Source organism: Astatotilapia calliptera, chromosome 9, assembly GCF_900246225.1.
Source record: "Astatotilapia calliptera chromosome 9, fAstCal1.2, whole genome shotgun sequence".
Classification (NCBI taxonomy): Eukaryota; Metazoa; Chordata; class Actinopteri; order Cichliformes; family Cichlidae; genus Astatotilapia; species Astatotilapia calliptera.
The window spans coordinates 23,142,098-23,162,283 of record NC_039310.1 but is presented as its reverse complement, the minus strand read 5'-3'; the positions used below and the strand labels follow the sequence as shown (position 1 = coordinate 23,162,283).

Sequence of the window (20,186 nt, the reverse complement as noted above, 5' to 3'; positions counted from 1 at the left end):
TTCTCCAAGTTGAAGTAAACAGAAACCGAAGCCCACAACATAAATCTGTAGGATTATGCAGAAGCCACGAAATATAAATCATTGTGCTTTGTCACTATGCTCTGTTGCAAGGATCAAATCAGTTTTGCTAAAATTGTAGAGCTCTCTCTGACCCAGCATCCTGCTGCCATTGAGGGACAAAAAAGCCTTTTTTCCTTCTCATTACCAAAAAAAACCTTTGCTGTCCCCTTTGAGTTACAGCGCAGATGTGTAACACAGGCTGAATACAATGCGCGCATAGCAGCAAGGACCTACAAGAAATGAGAAATGTGGACTTTCCCAAAAAAAACTGATGATAAAATTCCCCGCATGCCAGGGCTGATGGTTCTACATCACATCTGGCCTTTTTTCCCCCTCATTCGTGAGTTATTTTATTTCACTTTCCTCTTCTTGCAACGGCAACTGTCTATTTGATGAGATAAAAATTAAAGGCAGAGGCGAGAAAGAAAAAAAAAAGAGAGAGCAGGACACGGAAGGAGCTGCCGATCATCTTCTCACGGATTAAGAAACTCTGGCGCCTATCTCCCCAATGACTCAATTAATTGAACAAAGTAACTAATCATGCAAATTGTGTCTCGGCAGGAGAGACAGAAACAAAGACAATGGCAAAAATGAGGGAGCTGAATTTAGCAGGTGATGGACGAGCAAAAGGAATAGGTGGGGATGTAGGAAATTCATGTTTGCAGCAGATTACATCTAGCTGTCTTTGGTCCAACTTCACTATTCAGTGAGTCTAACTCAAAGGAAAGGAAGGCAGGAGGGCTGAGATATAAAAGTGCTGTACTGAGTACCAAATCTGTGTCTCCGTAACCAGTAGGTGAGGTCCTGTCAGTTGCAGGCATAATAAATCTACAAATACTCCAAGGACGTTTTTCAGACGAGCAAAGACGAAAGAACTGACACAGGCCACATTACAGGTACAAGATTTCCAGAAAATTTCAGAGTGAATTACAGTCAAATTTGTCACTGCAGTGGATGAACAATGTGCCCTGACAGTCTTTGATTTTCACAAAGGTCTAGCAGCTCCTTTCAGACACAGACCTCATATATCTTTATCTTACTGTAGTTCTCACATATTAGCCGCATTCTTATTTTTCTGTGCTGCCCGTGGATCCATCAATCAAGGTCACAAGATGCTGCCGTCCCCTCAAACGGAAATAACCCTTTACTTTTTTTTCTAGGCAGGGAAGCTTTTAAGAACTGCAAATAAAAAAAATTAAAAAAAAACATGTTTACAGACACCTCTCAGGAGAAAGAAAGACACAGCAGGCAGTAGTGTTGTCTAATTACATGGAAAAAAGAGTAGAGAGGAGACTGAGGGACAATCTGCATATCAAAGGTGCTGTTCTAGGAACCTTTGAAGATCAAACACTGAGCAGGGCTCTTCAGGAGAACCATGAAGCCAGGTTCAAGGTGAGGTGATGTGACTCTACATTTTTCTGTTTGAATTTGGCATTTGGCAAACTGTACTCTTATAAATTATCACGTGTAATTTAAATATAGTAATTCACACATACCAAAAGAGGATTTAAGTTTCATTAGTTGCCCCCCTTCAAGCATGCGTTAAAACTTGCTGACTGGATCTCAATTTGCAATTTTTAAATGTATGGCAAGAATTGGAAAGTGCGAAATTGAGTTTCCATTGCTCCTTCACAACTTTTAATGTGACACTAGCTTCATCACAGGGGCAAAGTGATGAAATCCGTCTTTCTCCCAGTAGACAAATTTTATTCTCTAAAGAAGCTAAAATTCATACTGCATTAAAGTTTAAAGTGGATTGCTTGCCTGATAAATGGCTTCATTGTACATATTTAGCCCCAGAGAGGTAATCAGAGCTTAATTTTGCTTTTGAATCTAAAATTCAGAAAATGTTACTTACTAAATATTTTCTTTAGTGCCATCAGTACCTCTGACAGTGCATGCACCGAGGCTGCAATTCGTCCAGAATTGATTGATGGGGGCAGCGCATGCCTATGCACGTGCTCATCTATCCTTACATGCTTAAGAAGAATGCCTACAAGCTCAAGAAAAAACTATACATGGAAGATGGCGAATAGTGTCACTGCCGCGATAGCTGCGCCCTGACTCGTCAATAAGAACGGCAGAAAGAATTGGGTATGGAAGACTACTGCTATTGTCAAATCAAATCTGCACCACGGGCTAAAATGTTTGCAGTGAATAACTCTATAAATGCTTAAGCTAACGTAATGTAACTTAATGTAATAATGTAATGTAAAAAATAAAAATGACTAACAAATTAAAATAAAATAACTATACCTCAGCCTTTTCTCCCTGTTTCACTTCCTTAAGAATGGCTTCTTCACCTAATTTAATAATGTTATATCTAGTAGTAGCATTAGTGGGCTAAAACATTTCAGTTCACATCCTAATTTTTTTCTCTCTTTATTTTTAATTGTAGCATCACATTAGGTATCGAGATTCTATTGCTATCAGTGCTGGTTATTAAATTTCTAGTGATGCCTCTGTTTAGCCACACTTAAGTAAGAAATTATTAAACTGTTAGAAATTCATTAGAAAAAATGTGAAAATTTTGTCCAGGTTTCTACTTCATTTTATGACCCAGCAAGTCATAAAATCCCTCCCTTATTTTGTTGCTAATAGGGTCAGATTAGGGCTGTGCGATATGACCAAAATCTCATATCCCGATATAAGAATTTTGTCGTCCCGATAACGATATAAATCACAAAAATGTAACATTTTCTGTAAATTCTGTGAATCTCGGGCAGCTCGATTTGCGGGAAGTGTTTCAAGCTGCGCCTCATGTACCTGAAGTTGAGTGTTTTAACAGATGCATGAAACTATACATTTTTAGACATAGGTTTTAACGGCCGCCGTTTTCTTTGTGAGTATTTATTACACGGCGTGCTGCGGGGAAAAGCCCGTTCTAACGTTTGAGTCTAAGGTTTATTTTTTAGCACCTGGCGGCTCTTTTTTACGTTTTTTTTTTTAAACTTTTTTTTACTTCTCATTCAGTTTATTTTGAAAAGGCTCAACAGGATCTTGAGCTTTATTGTGAAAGGTTTATGTGGAACATGTGATGGTGTTACCGTCATTGTTGCTAACCAAAACGCATAAAAACAGGCGCTTGTCCGTCCGTAGTGTGGTTATATTAAATATAAGAGAAAGAGAGAACTTTAAGAAATTAATATAGCCACTACAGTGACCATCAAAACGATGAAAAAATATTGCCGTAAACAGTTTACTTTGCGACACCACGAAACAAACGATAGCGTAAAATGAAACGATAGACGTTTTTATATCGTCATCCGATGTATATCGTTATATCGAACAGCCCTAGGTCAGATTACATTTCTTTGAATTTTGTGAGTACAGATCCAAACAGGAATCATTCCATCCTCTACCTTTTATAATACATGCTGCCATTCACAAAACGCTCATTTGATCATGACTGGTTAGAGGATTTTTGTGGACATCCCATTACAAATGCAGGCGTCTGTTCTCCTGTAAACTCATGTGTGACTTCCAGCCTGCTTCACCGCCTCGCTGCCCGTGTCTGCTGCTGCATGGACCAAAGTCCGAGGAGATCAGCTCATAATCCCCAGCCCCTTGAGGCACCCGCAGAACAGATAAAGGCATGGCATTGGTTTGAGATCACATCCCTCTGTGTGACCTGTAAACCTAGTGAGCTGTCTCATGCAAGTCAACAATGATACACTTCAAAAAGCGGACGATCCAGGCTACTGGATACATGAACATGGCACAGCGAGGGAGCTTAGAGATGAAAAGCGAGGCATGAAAACAAACACCAAGCTGATATTCACAGCAGAACAAGTATTTCTTTTGAGCAACATTCACGACAGCTGTTAATAATCGGGACATCGCCACTGACTTTCCCTGCGACTAAAAATAGGGACTTTTAGCTCTTTAGTGTTAAATCTAGAACAGAAATCTTTGAGGTGCTGCTTTCAAATTCCCAGTACGACATTCATATTTCATTTTTAACCAAGAAATAAAGTGAATTACTGATTTGGGGAAATTTGACAGGCTCATTGCTGGCCTACAGGCGTGAAAATATGATGTAATTTTCAAAACCCATGTTGCTCATCCCTGCATAGGTACTACAAGCGCTCCCTGCCGATGGATGACAGAGAGAGAGTCCTCTAATTACTTCAGAGCATTTGCAATGACACTTGACAGACATTAATTTTGCCATTCGTCACACTGGTACATACAGGCTGGAGTCATAGCTGTCACTGTACTTTTGATCCAGTATTAAATGGGACCTACTGTGCACACTTTCTCCTCCATCATTTTTTTCTGGCTCTTTTATTCTTCTTCTTCTGCTTGCTGGGTTTCACTACAATACATCAGCTGAACAGCTCTTGTGCTAGCACGAGTGGGTGGATGAGAGGCAAAAGAATGTAAAGACCACTATAAACCTTTAAGGTAAAAAGGCACTTGCACATGCGTTGTGCAGGTAGCATGCGATAGACCTGAACAGGGAGACACTCATTTCTAGCTGCACATTATTCACTGACATCTACTACTGTAGCTTTGCATGATTCAAAATCTTTTGTTATGCTGGACCTTGGTGCAGCCTTTCAGCTAATTGCTAGTTATTGTGATTGGTTGCCCTTGCAAAGACGTTTAAGAGGCTATTTTCATTCAGAGTTACCGGCACATTTACTGATCTCATTGATTGAAACTTTGCCCATGTTTTGAATAAACATCCACTATTAAATGCAGAGAGCAATTTCCCCACGGGGCTCAATAAAGTACAATAATGTACACACTTTCTATTGTAACAGTATATGTACAGCACTGTGCAAAAGTCTTTAGCCATCCCTCATTTGTTACAATTTTACAGGAAAATGAGATATAGAAAAAAAACATTCAGAAGAATGAAGCTGTTCTCCATGAGATGTTTTCCAGATTGTATTGCACGGTGGATCAAAAATCTGAAGGTCCTTTTTTGCGTTCATAATTCCATTAATCTTGACAGGATTCTCAACATCACTTTGTGAAATGTAGCTCCAAACCATGACGAAGTCTCCACCATGGTTTACAGGTAGCTGTAGACACTCACCGTACGTCCTTCTTCATACATACAGATTTGGTGATTTAAACCAAATATTGCAAATTGAGATTCATCGCTCTCTAAGACCTGTTGCCACTGATTTTCGTATGCACTTTGGCGCACCTCACCCTTTTCTCCCTGTTTCCTTTTGTTAAGAGTGGCTTCTTGACAGCCAGCATTTCTGATGAGGCGTCAGTGAACAGTAAATGGATCAACTGAAGGATCAGATGGAGGTCAGAGGTCCTGTGTCAGGTCTTTGCTGGATTTTTTCCCCTATTTCTTAAGAACATGACTTTTAGATGTTGTTCATCTGCCACTTCTTCCTTCATCCTTTACTTGTTTCCTCAAGTGTTTTTGAAGGACACACTTCACACGATGCCAGGTTTTCTACTAATAACTCTCAGGAATTAAATGTTGGTGCAATAATAATATTTTATGCCTTTCAAACTTTTATCTTTGCCATTTTTTGCAGTTTCAAGTAAAGAAGTGAGACCAAATCACGTGTTTTCTGCAACAGGCCTAAAGTTACACTTTAAAACTGCATCTTTGCTAATTTGGTGTTACTTGTGGACACGACACTGGTTCACCCCTTGAGCCAAGAGTCTTTTTCTTATGCCGGAATCCTTAAAAGGTCAGTGTTAAGTGGCTTAACAAATAAAGAAAAAACATTCATCTGAAAAAGGTCATGTGCAAGGATGGGACTAAACTCTGGAAGACCTTCCGAAAGCCTGAAGAATTACTGTTAAACACCACTTTAAAAAGTTACAAACAGTCCCCTCGTAGGCAAAATATAAAGAAATGAGGGGTGGCTTAAATTTTTTTGCAGTGCTTTATAACACAAAGTAATGAAAACTAACAGTGCCCCTTCATTAAACACCATTCATCAAAGTGTGTTTTTCTAAGTCGTTTTCTTCACACTAAGAAAAATAGAGGCATTTGGCAGCACCCCCCCCCCCCCCCCCTCCAGAGCCTATTAGGAATAGACAATAATTAGTAGGATTTTCTTGTGAATGTTGGTGTTTTCTCTGTACATCAGCACTCTTGCACATGTCTCGTGCTTGTCTTTGTGTGACACTGATTGGTGCTTTTCCTGGCAACAGTCCGAACAGCCTTTCCTCCACTAAACAGGCGTGGTGCTGCTGGTGAGAGAGATGAGGGCTCGGGGGTGGGGGGTTGGGGTATGTGTGTGTGTGTGTGTGTGTGTGTGGGGGGGGGAGGGGGTGACATCTTTTGACATCTCTGTCACATTATTTCATCAGCCACAGAGGAGACTCATTAGGTCCTTTCTGACAGATAAAATCACATCTCCAGCACAGCGCCGTGTGATGCGATTTCTATATATAAAGAAAGGTGTGGAGGCACAGCTGGTGAATTTTTAAACTTGCATCCAAGGCAGCAAATAAAGTATCTGGAACGGATTATATTCTGTAATTGCTTGTGATTTATTCAAGAGAAGCAGAGCAGTGGATGCTTAACAGCCCCACCAAGGATTGTGTTGTGCATGATTTGTATTCCTTCCCATGGACACGCAAGCTGAAATTCTGGGTAAAATGGAGATAAACTGAAAAGAAGTCTAGTCTGGAAGGCAGGAAAAAAAAGACCCTCTCACACACAAACTCTTGACACGCACAAGTAGAAAAAAAAACTGCTATCCTTGACACATGGTTTGAGATACATGGAGGACATCTGACAGAAGATGTAACAGCCTGCCTCACTCGTCCCCCCTCCTCCTCCTCAGCATCAGCAGCACGGCACACGCATAAAGGAACAGAGTAACATCTGGAGCACATGAAAACACATTTCTTGGTCGTACGCTTCAGCCTTGAGTCATGTTCAAAAATCGCAACAAACACAAGAACATCTCAAGTCCAGACATAAAAAAAAAGGAGGAGAGGAAAGTCTAGAAGAAGTTTGCTTTTGTATTTATCAATATTCATTTCCATGTATCACATATCAAAGTTTCCCACTACCTTTATGAAGCGTATAGTACCAAAATAAATGTTTAATACATACAAGCGCACGGAAAACAAATCCCCGAGGTTTAGAGGGCTCAAACCCCATTTGATCTCCAAAGATTCCTGGACTGCAAGACCTTAAATATTTATGGACTCCAACTCAAATACCCCTGCTGTTGCCCACACTCACAAAAAAGAGCCTGAGATGCTTTCTATTCCTAATCAAATTAATGACAATAGGCAACACCGCAGACACAGAGATCCCTTTTTGATAAAGAAAGGAACGATGTCTTTTTAATAAAATGATCAATACACAAATCCCTGTTTTTAAAGCTTTTATATTTTCAAAATTAAAGCTGCTGACGCCAATAAATAAATAATAAACTGCTATAATTTCAAGCTAACACATTCCAAAATCTGCACGACTTCACAGCTATGTGCCAGTCGCTCTTGCATTGTTGCTGAATCTGTGGTATATGTTGCTTTTTAGAAGAAAAAAATCATAACAAAAATGCACAACATCCTTTTTACAGTCACATCTGCATCAATAAGTTAAAGCAGCCCTCCAGTATATTTTTTTGATCATCTCTCTCAGCCACTAGTGCTTGCAAGTGATCACGGCTCAGCACACTGAGCGTGTGAATTTGCAGTTTTTGGAGTTCCCATTTCTGCAGAAAGGTCTGATAAGGCTGCAGGTACTGAACAAAAAAAGGAAGGATACTGGACTACCTTTCCCTGAGAAAACTCATTTTTCTCATATAAGAACATCTTTTTCTTCTGTCTGACTTTTCCAAAGACTAAACTCAAATATAGCAGCACAAAAAAAAATCCATCCTGTAAGTCCACAGCCGCTGGCAGTCTCTCACGGACTCCCTGGCCTAATAGCTGGCAGATACAGTCCGGAGCCCTTAAACAAGCTCTTTAACAATATGAGCCCACGTATAGACTCGCTGTCTTTTTTTTCTTAACTGTCTCCTGCTCTTTGTGCACCTGGGTTTCTTTGTGTGTTCTGTCTCTTGACACTTACGCCTTTGTGCTCTGTGTCCAAATTTGGCTTCCCTCCCACACTGTCTACATGCAAGCTGCAAATCTAGAAAGTTATACAGCGAGATCTATTTCCAGCCACTGCACAATATACATTTCCATTTTCTCTGTTGAAGAGGGAAAAAAAAAGAGCATAACGTGGTCTTTCTATACAGTGCACACCAGCCACAAAGCAGCACTTTAAAACCTTTATCGCACTCCACAGATGTCTAGGAGACAAGGAAGGGGGAGGGGGGATCACGGTATAACTGACTGTGTGCACTTGTGTCAAGAAGTGCCAACTGGTAATTAGTGAACCACTGGTTTGCCACGTTGTACTTAATTACTTGTTAAGTCATCTTTCCAGTTTCTTGACTGAGGCAGTGTTGCTCTGTGGCAGAGTATGAGTGCGCACACAGCTCGGAGAGCCTCGCTTCAGGATGTATAATACCAACTCTATTATTCTGTTACAGCATAATAACAGCCGCTAATTATTATTTAATCTGCTGATTATTTCCTCAGATAACCATTCAGTCTAATCCTCTAATCAGGATGTTTCTTTTCCCCTGACCCACAGAGACCCACGGATATTCACTCTACTGTCACATGAGATACAGAAAAGCAGCAAATTGAGGTAATTAAAAAACTCACACTGGATAATGAATGACATTGTTGCTTGAAATAAAAAAAGACTAAGAGAAGAGAAGACAAACCCCTAATTACCCAGACAGTTTTCCATTTGTAAATTGTTTGCCCATAAGTAGAGCTTGATTCCGAAGCAAAATTACTCAGTGAGTTTAGACATCATACTGTGAATGAGCTCAAATATTTTCTTTTCTCACCTCACGGATGCAGAAATGAACGGAGATCATACTGCGTGCGCACAACAGAAATCTGCGTGTTAATATGCAAAACACCAGCAAGACAAAATTCACATGAATTTGTGCACTCTGGAACACAAATGGTGTTTGTTGCAACTGCAATAACTCACTGGTATATAATTATAACTGTATGGGAAATGAACCGCCGAAGCTCATATCCTTGATAACACATTTCTTGGCAGTGTGAGCAAACTTCAGCAGAATTAATAGGCTGTATTTCAACAGACAGAGCAGCAGAGCAGGTGCAAAGATGGTTTTGAAAGAAGCAGCCAGGGCTCAGCAGGTGACTTGATTTAACACTTCATCATCACAGGATCAACAACAGAATGCAATATTACAGAGCCGATAATTGCTCGCTGACAAATCTGAAATTTTCTATGTACGATTACATTTCACGCATATTTCAACTACTTAAAAAAAGGCCCTGCGCTCGCTTTAAAGCGATCGGGTTGCATCTTGGCATGCGCGAGTCACGGCTTAGTATTTGCAACTTGTATTTTTATGCCAAGCACAGAGCGACATCATCATAAAGAAAATGTCCTCGGTGTATCACGAAGCCCGAACGATCTGTGTAAACTTACATCGATGATTGCGACGCTTCCCCTTGTACATGGTCATTATGTACCGGTCCAGCTTTGCGCTCTTTCAGATACTTGAGAGGCAGAGGGCGTAAGACTTCAGCGTGCTGCGATACTTTCTGACTGGAAATAAATTAGCCCTTCAGACGGAGAATTGGAGGCACTTCTAGAGCGAGGACCATACCATGCTTAGAGACGGGAGGGGGGGGAGCGGGCTACAGTGCACTCTCCCCCATACAGACATCAGAGCCGGTCAAACAAAGTAAATTAGGAGAAAACAGCCGGGAAGACAGATTATGATAAACTCCTTTAGTTTATATGGCTATAGAATGAAATGCAACCTTTAGATTCACTAAATACGCAAGTAAATCTTCCAGTTGTGCCGAGTCTTCGGTATTTTGACTAGATTTTTGAGTCACAAAAATAAAATCGTTTATTGTTTAGTCATTTAAAATTCAAATTTGGCATAATACATACATATACGTAATACAAGCTGTATTTTTCGTTGCTCTGTTCAGCCAATAAGATAACATTAAAACACTAACAAATGGGAAAAACACTGCGTATCTCCTTAAAATGCAATGTTCTGCTGATTTCGTGTGAACGATATTCTGGGACGTGCCAGATCACCAAGACAACAGCAGCAACCTCACCAGCAAGACAAGGCATCCCACTAAAACTGATAACAATCTCAGTGGGTGGTAACCCCCCCCCCAAACAAGACTATGTCCATTGCTCATTGGAGCAGAGCTGGTTTAGGAGATCCCACAGTACACAATATTGGGTACCCAGTTTAAATATTGTGGCAAAAGGCATGTAAAATTAAAAGCATTATTAATTATCCCTTAATAATGAAAGTGTCCTCCTTAGGGGGAACATTTTTAACATTTTTGGTAAGTTTTCCAAAAGTTTCCAAGATAAGACTGAACGTAGCAGACCTGATTTAATAAGATAGGTTTCCAGGTGGGCTTTCAGATTAACTGTTCTACAGAGATACCACACTAATATATAAATTCTTTGTGAAGATGTGAACATAATTTGTTGCCAGTATATTAAGCTTTTGTTTCTAATGTTTGTTTGGGTTTTTTTTTTTTTGTTTCTTTCAAGCTATCTATGTATTACTGAAAGATTTGGAGATGGGAATATTTCAGATATTGTGTCAAACTAGCCTTTTTATTGTCACCATAGAGGAGGATTCATCAAAACTGTCATGTTAGCAAAACTGTAGGGGTGAAGCTACTTGGGCACTGTGGCCATGTGGTAAATTATATTTTAGCAGTGGCTGTATGCTTAACACTTCTGTTTTGGATTTGACATCGTGATGGCACTACTGTAGGTCCTGGACATTTCCCCTGAGGCAATTTCATGGTAAGCCATTTGACAGATGTCCAGACAATTTTCCTATTGGCACTATGCAGGGAAAATCTGCTGATTAGGAACTGATATTGTGCTGGGCCATAAGTGCCTGTACAAATGTTCATAGCAATTCACTGCAGTCAGGACCAAAAGCGGACCTAAAGACTGTGTATGTACCTAGCTACCAGGACGTCTCCCTGTTAGTTAAATGCTGCTATGAAGACTTTGTTCACCACTGCTATCCTGATGTTTTGAAACCAAAACATATCAAAGGTATATTCATCTGTACTCTTTTTCACTTTAACTGAGACCATCATTTACAAAAGTAGTATAATGTTGTACTAAAAAAGTCAGTGAAGCCATAAACTAATCAGCAAAGTGCTTATTTAGGTTTTAGATAAAGGGAGCCAAGAATTAATGTTTCCATGGACCTTTAACCAGACTGAAGTACTGTGATCTGCTACTATTTATACCATTATTGGTCAAACTTTTTGGGGCGTCCTCGTGACCTTGTCCCTTTGCCAGTTTGCTGAAGACCAGCTTGTCTGTTCTGCCACAATCCATCCAGCAGATGTAGCTTAGCAAGTGTAACCACTTTGTCCTAACTGTAGTCGAACACTTGGAAAGCTTCAGGAAGTCAGATTTGAGTTTGTTATGTGTTGCCAATACTTGAAGTTCAAAAGGCAGTGCAGCGAGCATCAGGGGAATGGCTCCAGGATTTGAAGATGCCTAGTTAGGGAAGACCATGTCTTTTTTCTGTACAGAAGAATACTAAAGTAACACAGCTGCCATGTAAACAGCTAGCTTTGTGTAGATGTATAGGTCTAGCATTTGTGTTGAGAGAATCAAGGATATTTGCAGCTTTGCTTATTCATTTTTCTTAATTCATGGGATTAGACCGCCGTCATATGTTATTTATCTGCTGAGATAGGTACATTTATGTGCCTTTTTGAGCTCATCAGCTTATGGCGTTAACCCGGCTAAGTAACAGACTCACATTGATGTCCACATTGCTGGCATTACTCAAACTTATGAGCCTTTAAAATGCTTCAGGTTTGTCCGTATGCTGGAAATAACTGGATTGTCATTCATTCAAAGGGCACAATGTTGCCATGGTACATCCTTTTTGATTTAGCACAACAAGTAATATTCAATCTGATAGTTATCTTACACATGTGCATTTACTGATACTGGCATAAAAATAATAATACACTCCCTCCACAGCCTCTAGGCAAGCTTGAAAAAGGTGCATCTCATCTTACTTGCAAAGGGGATTGTGTTGCTAAGGAGACAAGGGGAAGGAAGCAGGATGGATGTTGATTTTGTGTGATTTATTCCAATATATTACTTTATTGTTGTGTGGGGTAAAAAAGCACTACGTGCCCCCTCGTTTTTGGCTGAATTGTTCAGTGAGAGAGAGCAAAAAAGAAATCACTCTGAAAACTAAGATCATGGAAGAAACAGAAATTCAATCAATATTGCTCCACTCTGAAACTGCTGCTGCCCTAACATGCCCCGGTGACAAATGGTCTTCTTTATATTTTCACTTTGAAACCTAGAAATGATGAAGACCCTCAAAGTAGATCTTGTGAAAATGGGCAAATCAAATAAATCAATACAGGCTGTGATTAGTGGTTCACACTGAGCTGTAGGTCAAAGTCATTTGTTGGGAAACCTTCAGCCCTGTGAACCTTTTTTATGGTAAAATGTTTAAAAAAAATAAGATTATAAACCATTTCCATTCAACTGCAGCTAGTGATGAGAGAACCAGATAGGGCAGCGGGGACATCTGCTGTCCATGATGGATTAATACAACAAGAGTACAACCTGAAAACTCGGCTAATCAAATGGGTAATAAAATTAGATTTTTTTAAATACACAAGGCAAGCACTAGAAATGCACTCCGACTTGACTCAAGGTCTTTTCATCGAGCTTTAGGAAGGATAAATATCTGGGCAAGGCTAAATTCCACATTTAATGCTTTTCTTTAGTTTTTTTATTTTACAAAATACCTTATTTTTTTTTAATTAAATGCGTCTTTGTCAAGCACACTTCAGCAACCTTGTGAGTGGTGAAAACAGCAGCATTCCCCTTTTTAGAGCAGTCATGAACATTCACATTTGATGTTTGAAGTTTTATGTTGAATACGTCAAAACTGCAGCACTCTGAACCTGTTTAGTAACTAAAGTTTGAATAGCAGGCTCAACAAGTTGAAGACCTTAGAAGGTTTAAACAAAATGCCTAAGATTTCTATAAAGTTCGCAAAGCCGCCGATCTATAATGTATTAACAAAGGAACTAATGTATTTCTGAAAGGAGTTCAGATAAAATCTTCTGCTTCTGTCCTTTCTGTTGCCTTTTATATTTTTTTCATTGTCTTTCTAACTGTTTCGGTTTTTCAGCCACCAAGTTGAATTTAATTGTAGGGTCATTTTTAACTGGATATAGCTGAGCATTAACTGGCTGAATGAGATATTTATTTCAGGGTCAACTGAAAAGGACTAGGAGAGTGAATATCGCCCCAGCTTTTTAAAAACGATGTTCACCTTGCAGCCTATTTGCTGCATGTTTAAATAAGCCAAAGAAGAAGAAGAAGAAGAAAGAAAACACCATTCAAGGCAACTGGATTACACTTTTTATCTGAAAAAGGACACAACTTTATTATATACACATCTGTACACAGGACCAGAGAGCTGCCAAACCTTTCATAGGGACTATCTGTCTTTTTAAATATTAAGCTGCAGCGCTGTTAGCAATATTGCACCTTAGTGCAGTTTGAATCCAGTTAAACTAATTTAATAACATTTCTGTATATAAGGGAAAGATAAATGCAATTACCAGCAACTGAAATTGGGTGATTTCCTAAAGAAGACGAATATACCCCGTTTGCAGGAAACTCATAAAGTCTTCATAGCACTTAGCACATCATTACCCTTTTTAAGACACAAAGAGCTCAGTAGAATATGTACATGCATCAACCTAATCTAAAGTGCTCTGGATTCTGAGACAATCTCCGCTGGCATTTGAAGCACACCGCCTGTTAACAAATGACCCTCATTTATGGCTGAGATGGAGGATGCCCAGGGGGGAGATTGTCTACATTATGGATACAAATCTGCTCAAGCCATCACATCTCATTGGCCTGTGACTTACAACCTCTCTTAGCTCATTAGACAGCTACTGCTTTTGGCACTACTGAGTAATTGCAAACGTATATCGAGTGTCAACTGCTGCAACTGCCTAGCAGTCTGTGACGAGAAATTATCTCTTTGTGCTAACAGTGTGTTTGCATGGCTTGAACACCTCACTTGTTTGGATTCAGTCCAGATCGACAAACCCCTCAGACAAAACCCCCCGAAAAAAGGCAGGAGAGATGAAAATGAAAATTTACAATTAAAAAAAGGACTGCTATACTTCTGCATTGTTAGCAGTGCTTTTATATACATTTCAACACATCCTAACTTTCCTTCTCCAAGTTTAGGCATGCAGATTAACCTCCTTTTACTCAAAGGGCCAACATACACAAAGGGGATTTATACTGGGAGGATTAATGGAGGATTATTTGCAGTGAGATATACTTTAAAACTCACTGTATAAGGAAACAGGATCCTATACTACATATTGTGTTATATCTTTAGAAGCAGAAACAAGAACAAAATGTCTCAACTAAACGAGAGCATCCCTCCAGTTCAAGTGCTGATTGTAACCCAAACCTGAGAAGGAAAATTGCACACTCTAGTGGAGAATACACAGCATAACAGCGATGGCTGCTTCTCACAAAGAGATTTGAAGGAAAAACAGATTTCCATGTTAAAAATAGAAATGACATATATGTTTCTGTACTGTGTGTGGATTTTTGTGGAAATTCTTTAGCTGAGTATCAGACCAGTGTTATCAACAGGCAGCTTTTATCTGGTAATGAAAGTAATGATCACACAATCGTGATGATTTTGTAAATATGAGCGTGTATCATTTTTGGTTATGGTACATGCAAATAAACCTGCCTTCAGTAACATGTCCTTAGGCGCTCAGTGTTAATGGGCACACACCATGGCCAAATTCTGCTTTCCTATAATTTCAGTCTAAGTAAACAGAAATCTATATTTGTACAATATTACTGACCCAAATCATTTGAACAGTATGATATAGTTTATTCTTTATTAGGGGAAAGACAAGACTGCAAAAGTCAAGAGCCACCCTTCATTTCTTCATATTTTGCTTTCAAGGAGCCAAATCAATTTTCCAGGCTTTCTGAAGGACTTTCAAAGTTTGTCTTTGGGTGTTGGCTGCTTTATACCTAATATTAAAAAACACCCCAATGTTTTCTATTTTAATTTTTTTATGCTCATTAAGTCACTTAACATTTACCTATGAATCACTCAAGCATAAAAGAACGCATGAACCTGCGTTGTGTCTACACATAACAGACAACGTCACCAAGAAACAATTTTAAATGGTATCTTTAGGACCTATGCTACTAGCAGCCTGTCAGAAAAACACATTATTTTGCTCTTCTCAGTTGGATCTATAAAAACAGTGTGACAGGCATAAAATAGTGTTCTTTGCTCCAACAAAGTGATTTCCAAGGAGCTATGTAGACAAAAACGTGGCATACCTCTGCATGGTGTACAGTGTGTTTGAGGAAACTGTGAAGGACAAGTGTTAGACCAAAACCAAAAGTTGTGTCATAAGAAAGAGGTAAAAATTAGGCAAAGATCTGACAAAGGACCTGAGTAATGCATCTGGCCCTTCAGCTGATCCATCAACGACAGTTAAGGTTAATCTAAATTGCTTTAAGCTAATTTGGCATCACATACCCACTTCAACAGCTCAGTTATTCATGCATTTCATGATATTTTCTCATTTTTCATATTGTGTGACACATTGGACTCAAGCAGCACCATCAACAATTCAGCATGTGATATCCTTATATAATCAATCTTTGAAAATAATGGATAAAAAATCTGTTCGACTGCATCATTGTCACATTTTAAAGACATATAATTTACTTAGTTTTAAGAGTATTAATCATTTGTGTTTACTTAAACGAGTCTACAAGTGTATTAATAGGCTGATCCCAGAGAGTCCTACTGTCAGACGTTGTGTGGAGGCGAGGAAGAGAGGAAGAAGGAACCCAAACGCAGGACTCACAGGTAGGTGAAGACTGGTGAAGGTTTATTATAAGGAGTGGATGAACAGAACAGAGGTAGAAAATGGCTGGCTGGACGAATGACTGAAGGACTGAAGGACTGGCTGAATGGCTGAATGGCTGAATGGCTGAATGGCTGAACGCAGGCGGAAACGACAACATAACATCAATGACACGACAGTGAACGAGTAGAAACAGAGGGCTTAAATACACAGACTGATGAGGATGATAATGAGAGACCGGTGAGTACACAGCTGAACATAAACTGGCTAATGACACGAGACGAGCTGACACAGGAAAAGCAGGAAGTGAGAACATGGAAGTGGCAAAATAAACTGAACGTGAACAAAACTGAAAACACTGGGTCACCGACCCAGGAACCCTGACACCTACATCCAAAGACAAGATAGTAATCGCATTACTAGGAGTATGGTGAACGGCAACTGCAAAATATCATATCGCAGATCTAAATTTGGACAATCAGTGTTTTCCATAAAGGCTCGCCATCTGTGGAACACACTTCCAACTGAAATCTGACTGATTATAGATATTAGTTTCTTTACATTGAAGGTTAAAGGTTGGTTAAAGGGAAATCAGAGCTGTAGTCATTTTAATTAATCTTTTTGTTTGTTTTTAAATTGTCTGTTAATTGTAGCAGTACTCATGGTGTATTTTGGTTTCATGAAAATGTATGTTTTAACTCTGTGTATTGTGAATGTGAGGCCAACAAGGGACAATAGTTGGAAATTAGCAATAGCTATAAACTTCTGTGCAGTACATCAGTTTCACGTTTTATACTTGGACTATGTTAAACTGCACTGTCCCTTTTAAATAAAGAATTATAACATCTACTGGGAGAAAATGCTGAGGTATGCCAAATACTGAAAATCAGTGGCAATGGGTCACATAGAGCAATTCATCCAAATTTGAAATTGTTAGTTCAAAAAAGTCGAGCAGAGAGGAATAGCAGTGTCTACAGCCATCTGTAAAGCATAGAGGCGGCGCTGTCATGGTTTCGGCTGCATTTCAGCCAGTGGTTTTGGAGAAAATTGAAGCTTAAAACTTTTGCACTGTACTGTAGCTTTCAGTATTGGTGCCTTTCTTGGATTAAAAATACAATTTATTCATTTATGTGCTCACTTTTGATTTTTTCTTAATCTGGGTAACAGCAGGCTGGGTGCTGGACACTATCCCAGCATGCCTTGGACCAGATTTTCACCTGATATTTTGCTCTTTCAGTTTACTAGTGATAATAGTCTTTGTTTGCACATAATGACATTTGAAAATCCATTCTGAGCTAAATATTATGACATTGCTAAAACAATGAACAAATACGAGTCATCCATTCTTTTATTTCCTATTGTATTAAGGATTATGCAGAGTTTGGATTTTATCCCAGGAAACCACAAGCCAAAGTTAATACAAACACTGTATGGCAGAATAATACAATCAATTCAAGAAAATTCAAATAATTTAAGACGAGAAAATATTCAAGTCAAAACCAACAACAAATATCCAAGAAATCTTGCATTTGGTGACAGTAACTAATAACTAAAAATAATAAAGAAGAAACCAAACAGTTTTTGTACAACAAACATTTTTTCTTAATTTCATTTGCAAAGAATTTGATTCTAATACTTGATTAAGTGAGAGTAAATCTTTTAAGTCATCAACAGAAGCACATTTAAACACCCTGTTTTATTAAATTATTTGCTAAGTTGAGGCTTTTATAGAGCAAAACTGTTCCACCCATGCTCTCATCTACCTTCATTTAATCATACATAGATTAATCTATTCATGTGATTTACATCTATCTAGCCTACATCTTCTCAAGTAAGACCTCATTTGGCTTTTATTTAGGCTCTAATCTGCATGATCCCTTCGCTTTTATTCTCACTCCCTCGCTCACTCGCTCGGTTAAGTCTCTTTTTTCCTGCTTCCTGCTCTCTCTCTCTCCATCTGTCAGGGTCAGCAGAGTGCAAAGAATCACATTAAGAAGTATTCAAATGTTGAACTAGTTGCAATTGGTATTCATACAAGCATTAAAGACTGCCAAATCTAATTCGGCTCTGACGCTATCAGCGCCACAGATATTCACCCAGTCAGTGGAGATAATGCAAACCCCACAGGGTGGAGAGGGTTAGAAAAATCCAATACAAAGACAATAATGTCTCCTGGATGTAATGGAGCCAAAACTGTCTGAACCATTGCCTACAGAATTATTTTGGGCAAAGCGGGTAGAAGGGGGTGAATTTCACTTCATTTCTTATTCTACCTACTGCAGCTGAGATTAACAAGGCTGTAAATTCTTTGACATGAGTTGGAAAGTGGCGCTCGTAAAGAATAGAGTGATTAATGTCCCAAGGATGATAAATGGCAGATTGTCAGGTTTGCTTTTTAGTAAAAGACCTTCACAAGTACACTTCAGAAGAGCTCTAGGACTTGTAGACTCAAACTGAAACTGAAAGTATGAAGGTGTGCTACGTCTGGAACGTAACTTTTCAGAAGACTAACTGTAAATGCTCTTGTTAACACATCCATTGTCACTGCTAATAAAATACTGTCACAGATCTGTTATTGGAAAAAATTACCCAGACAGCACTTGTCAAAACATTTTTACTGTACAAGCAGATGAACTGTTACCATGACACAACAACAAAAACCAGACTGGCCAGGTGCTGCTATTCAAATGCAGTGGATTAACCAATCATCAGCAAGTGTGAGCACATCTATAAAACCAGACATTTTGGCAGTTTGCTGGTCTGAGGCATTCAGGTGTGTGTAAACACAATGCTACAATTTCCTCAGGAGTGGGCTTTCCAACAAATTCAACCTAAGAACAAACCATGCAACGCTCAGAGAAACTGCAAACTGAAGCATGTTAAAAGTTGAAGTTTATGACAGTAGAAGAAGAAAAAGCCTGAACAAGCCTGGTTTGTTTGGAACTGTTGTTTCTCGCTAAAGCTTAGGTTTGCATCTGAACAAACCACAAAACTTCGGGAACAATGTCCTTTGGACAAACAAGACCAGAGTGGAGATGTTTGGTCACAATGCACAGTGTCACATTTGGAGAAAACCAAACAAAGCATATCAGCACAAATACCTCAAACCAACTGAATACAGTAGAATAGCTTGTTATTGTCATTGTACAGGGGTGTTGATTTGGGCTTGCTTTGCAGCCATTGAGCTGACCATCAACTCCTTTGTATACTCAAGTATTCTAGAGTCAAATAGGAAGCCATCTGTCCAACTGCTCATTTGGCCTAAACTGGGTCATGCGGTGAAAAGGGATCCAAAGCAAAGCTACAGTGCCACAGTCAGAATTGATTTCTTTATTGAAATGCTGTATATAAACAAATGCCCGCCAGCCTTGATGAACTGAAGCAACAATGTAAAGAACAGATGACCAAAATTCCTCCAGAATAATACAAGACACTGATAAAGTCATAGAGGAAACAATTACTTCAGTTTTTGCTGCTAAAGGTGATTCTACAAGCTACTGAAACATGGGGTGACACATGACTGCATATTCACAAACTGTTATTAACACAGCAGTTGCTGTGTTAATAAATAAATGAAGAAATACATAAAAAAAAAATGGAATCAAAGTGATAACATTGAATACAGTGAAAATAAAAATATATCCAATGACATAAAACAGTAATTTATGAGAACATCTCAGTAGTTTAATGCCCTGATAGAACTGTAGAACATCTCAAATACACAATGTCAGTCATATATATATATATATATATATATATATATATATATATATATATATATATATATATATATATATATATATATATATATATATACACACACACACACAGTGGCTTGCAAAAGTATTCGGCCCCCTTGACCTTTTCTACATTTTGTCACATTAGAGCCACAGACATGAATCAATTTTATTGGAATTCCACGTGAAAGACCAACACAAAGTGGTGTACACGTGAGAAGTGGAACGAAAATTCTTCTTTGTAAAACAGCTGCAACTCAGTCAGATTAGATGGACAGCGTTTGTGAACAGCAGTTTTCAGATCTTGCCACAGATTCTCGATTGGATTTAGATCTGGACTTTGACTGGGCCATTCTAACACATGGATATGTTTTGTTTGAAACCATTGCATTGTTGCCCTTTATGGCT

At 38.9% G+C, this 20,186-nt stretch overlaps 1 protein-coding gene across 4 annotated transcripts in view; it reads right to left on the bottom strand.

Moving 5' to 3' along the window:
- ralyl (RALY RNA binding protein like) overlaps nucleotides 1–20,186 on the bottom strand; it is a 123,590-nt gene that overhangs the window by 31,392 nt on the left and 72,012 nt on the right. The window contains exon 1 of one of the 4 annotated variants that reach the window (XM_026180042.1): nucleotides 9,539–9,966. The exons of the other annotated variants lie outside the window; for them this stretch is intronic. Within the exon in view, the coding sequence (XP_026035827.1) occupies nucleotides 9,539–9,575 (37 nt within the window). The 5' untranslated portion in view covers nucleotides 9,576–9,966. Of the gene's footprint in view, nucleotides 1–9,538; nucleotides 9,967–20,186 lie in introns of those variants that run through there. 4 annotated transcript variants of the gene reach the window in all.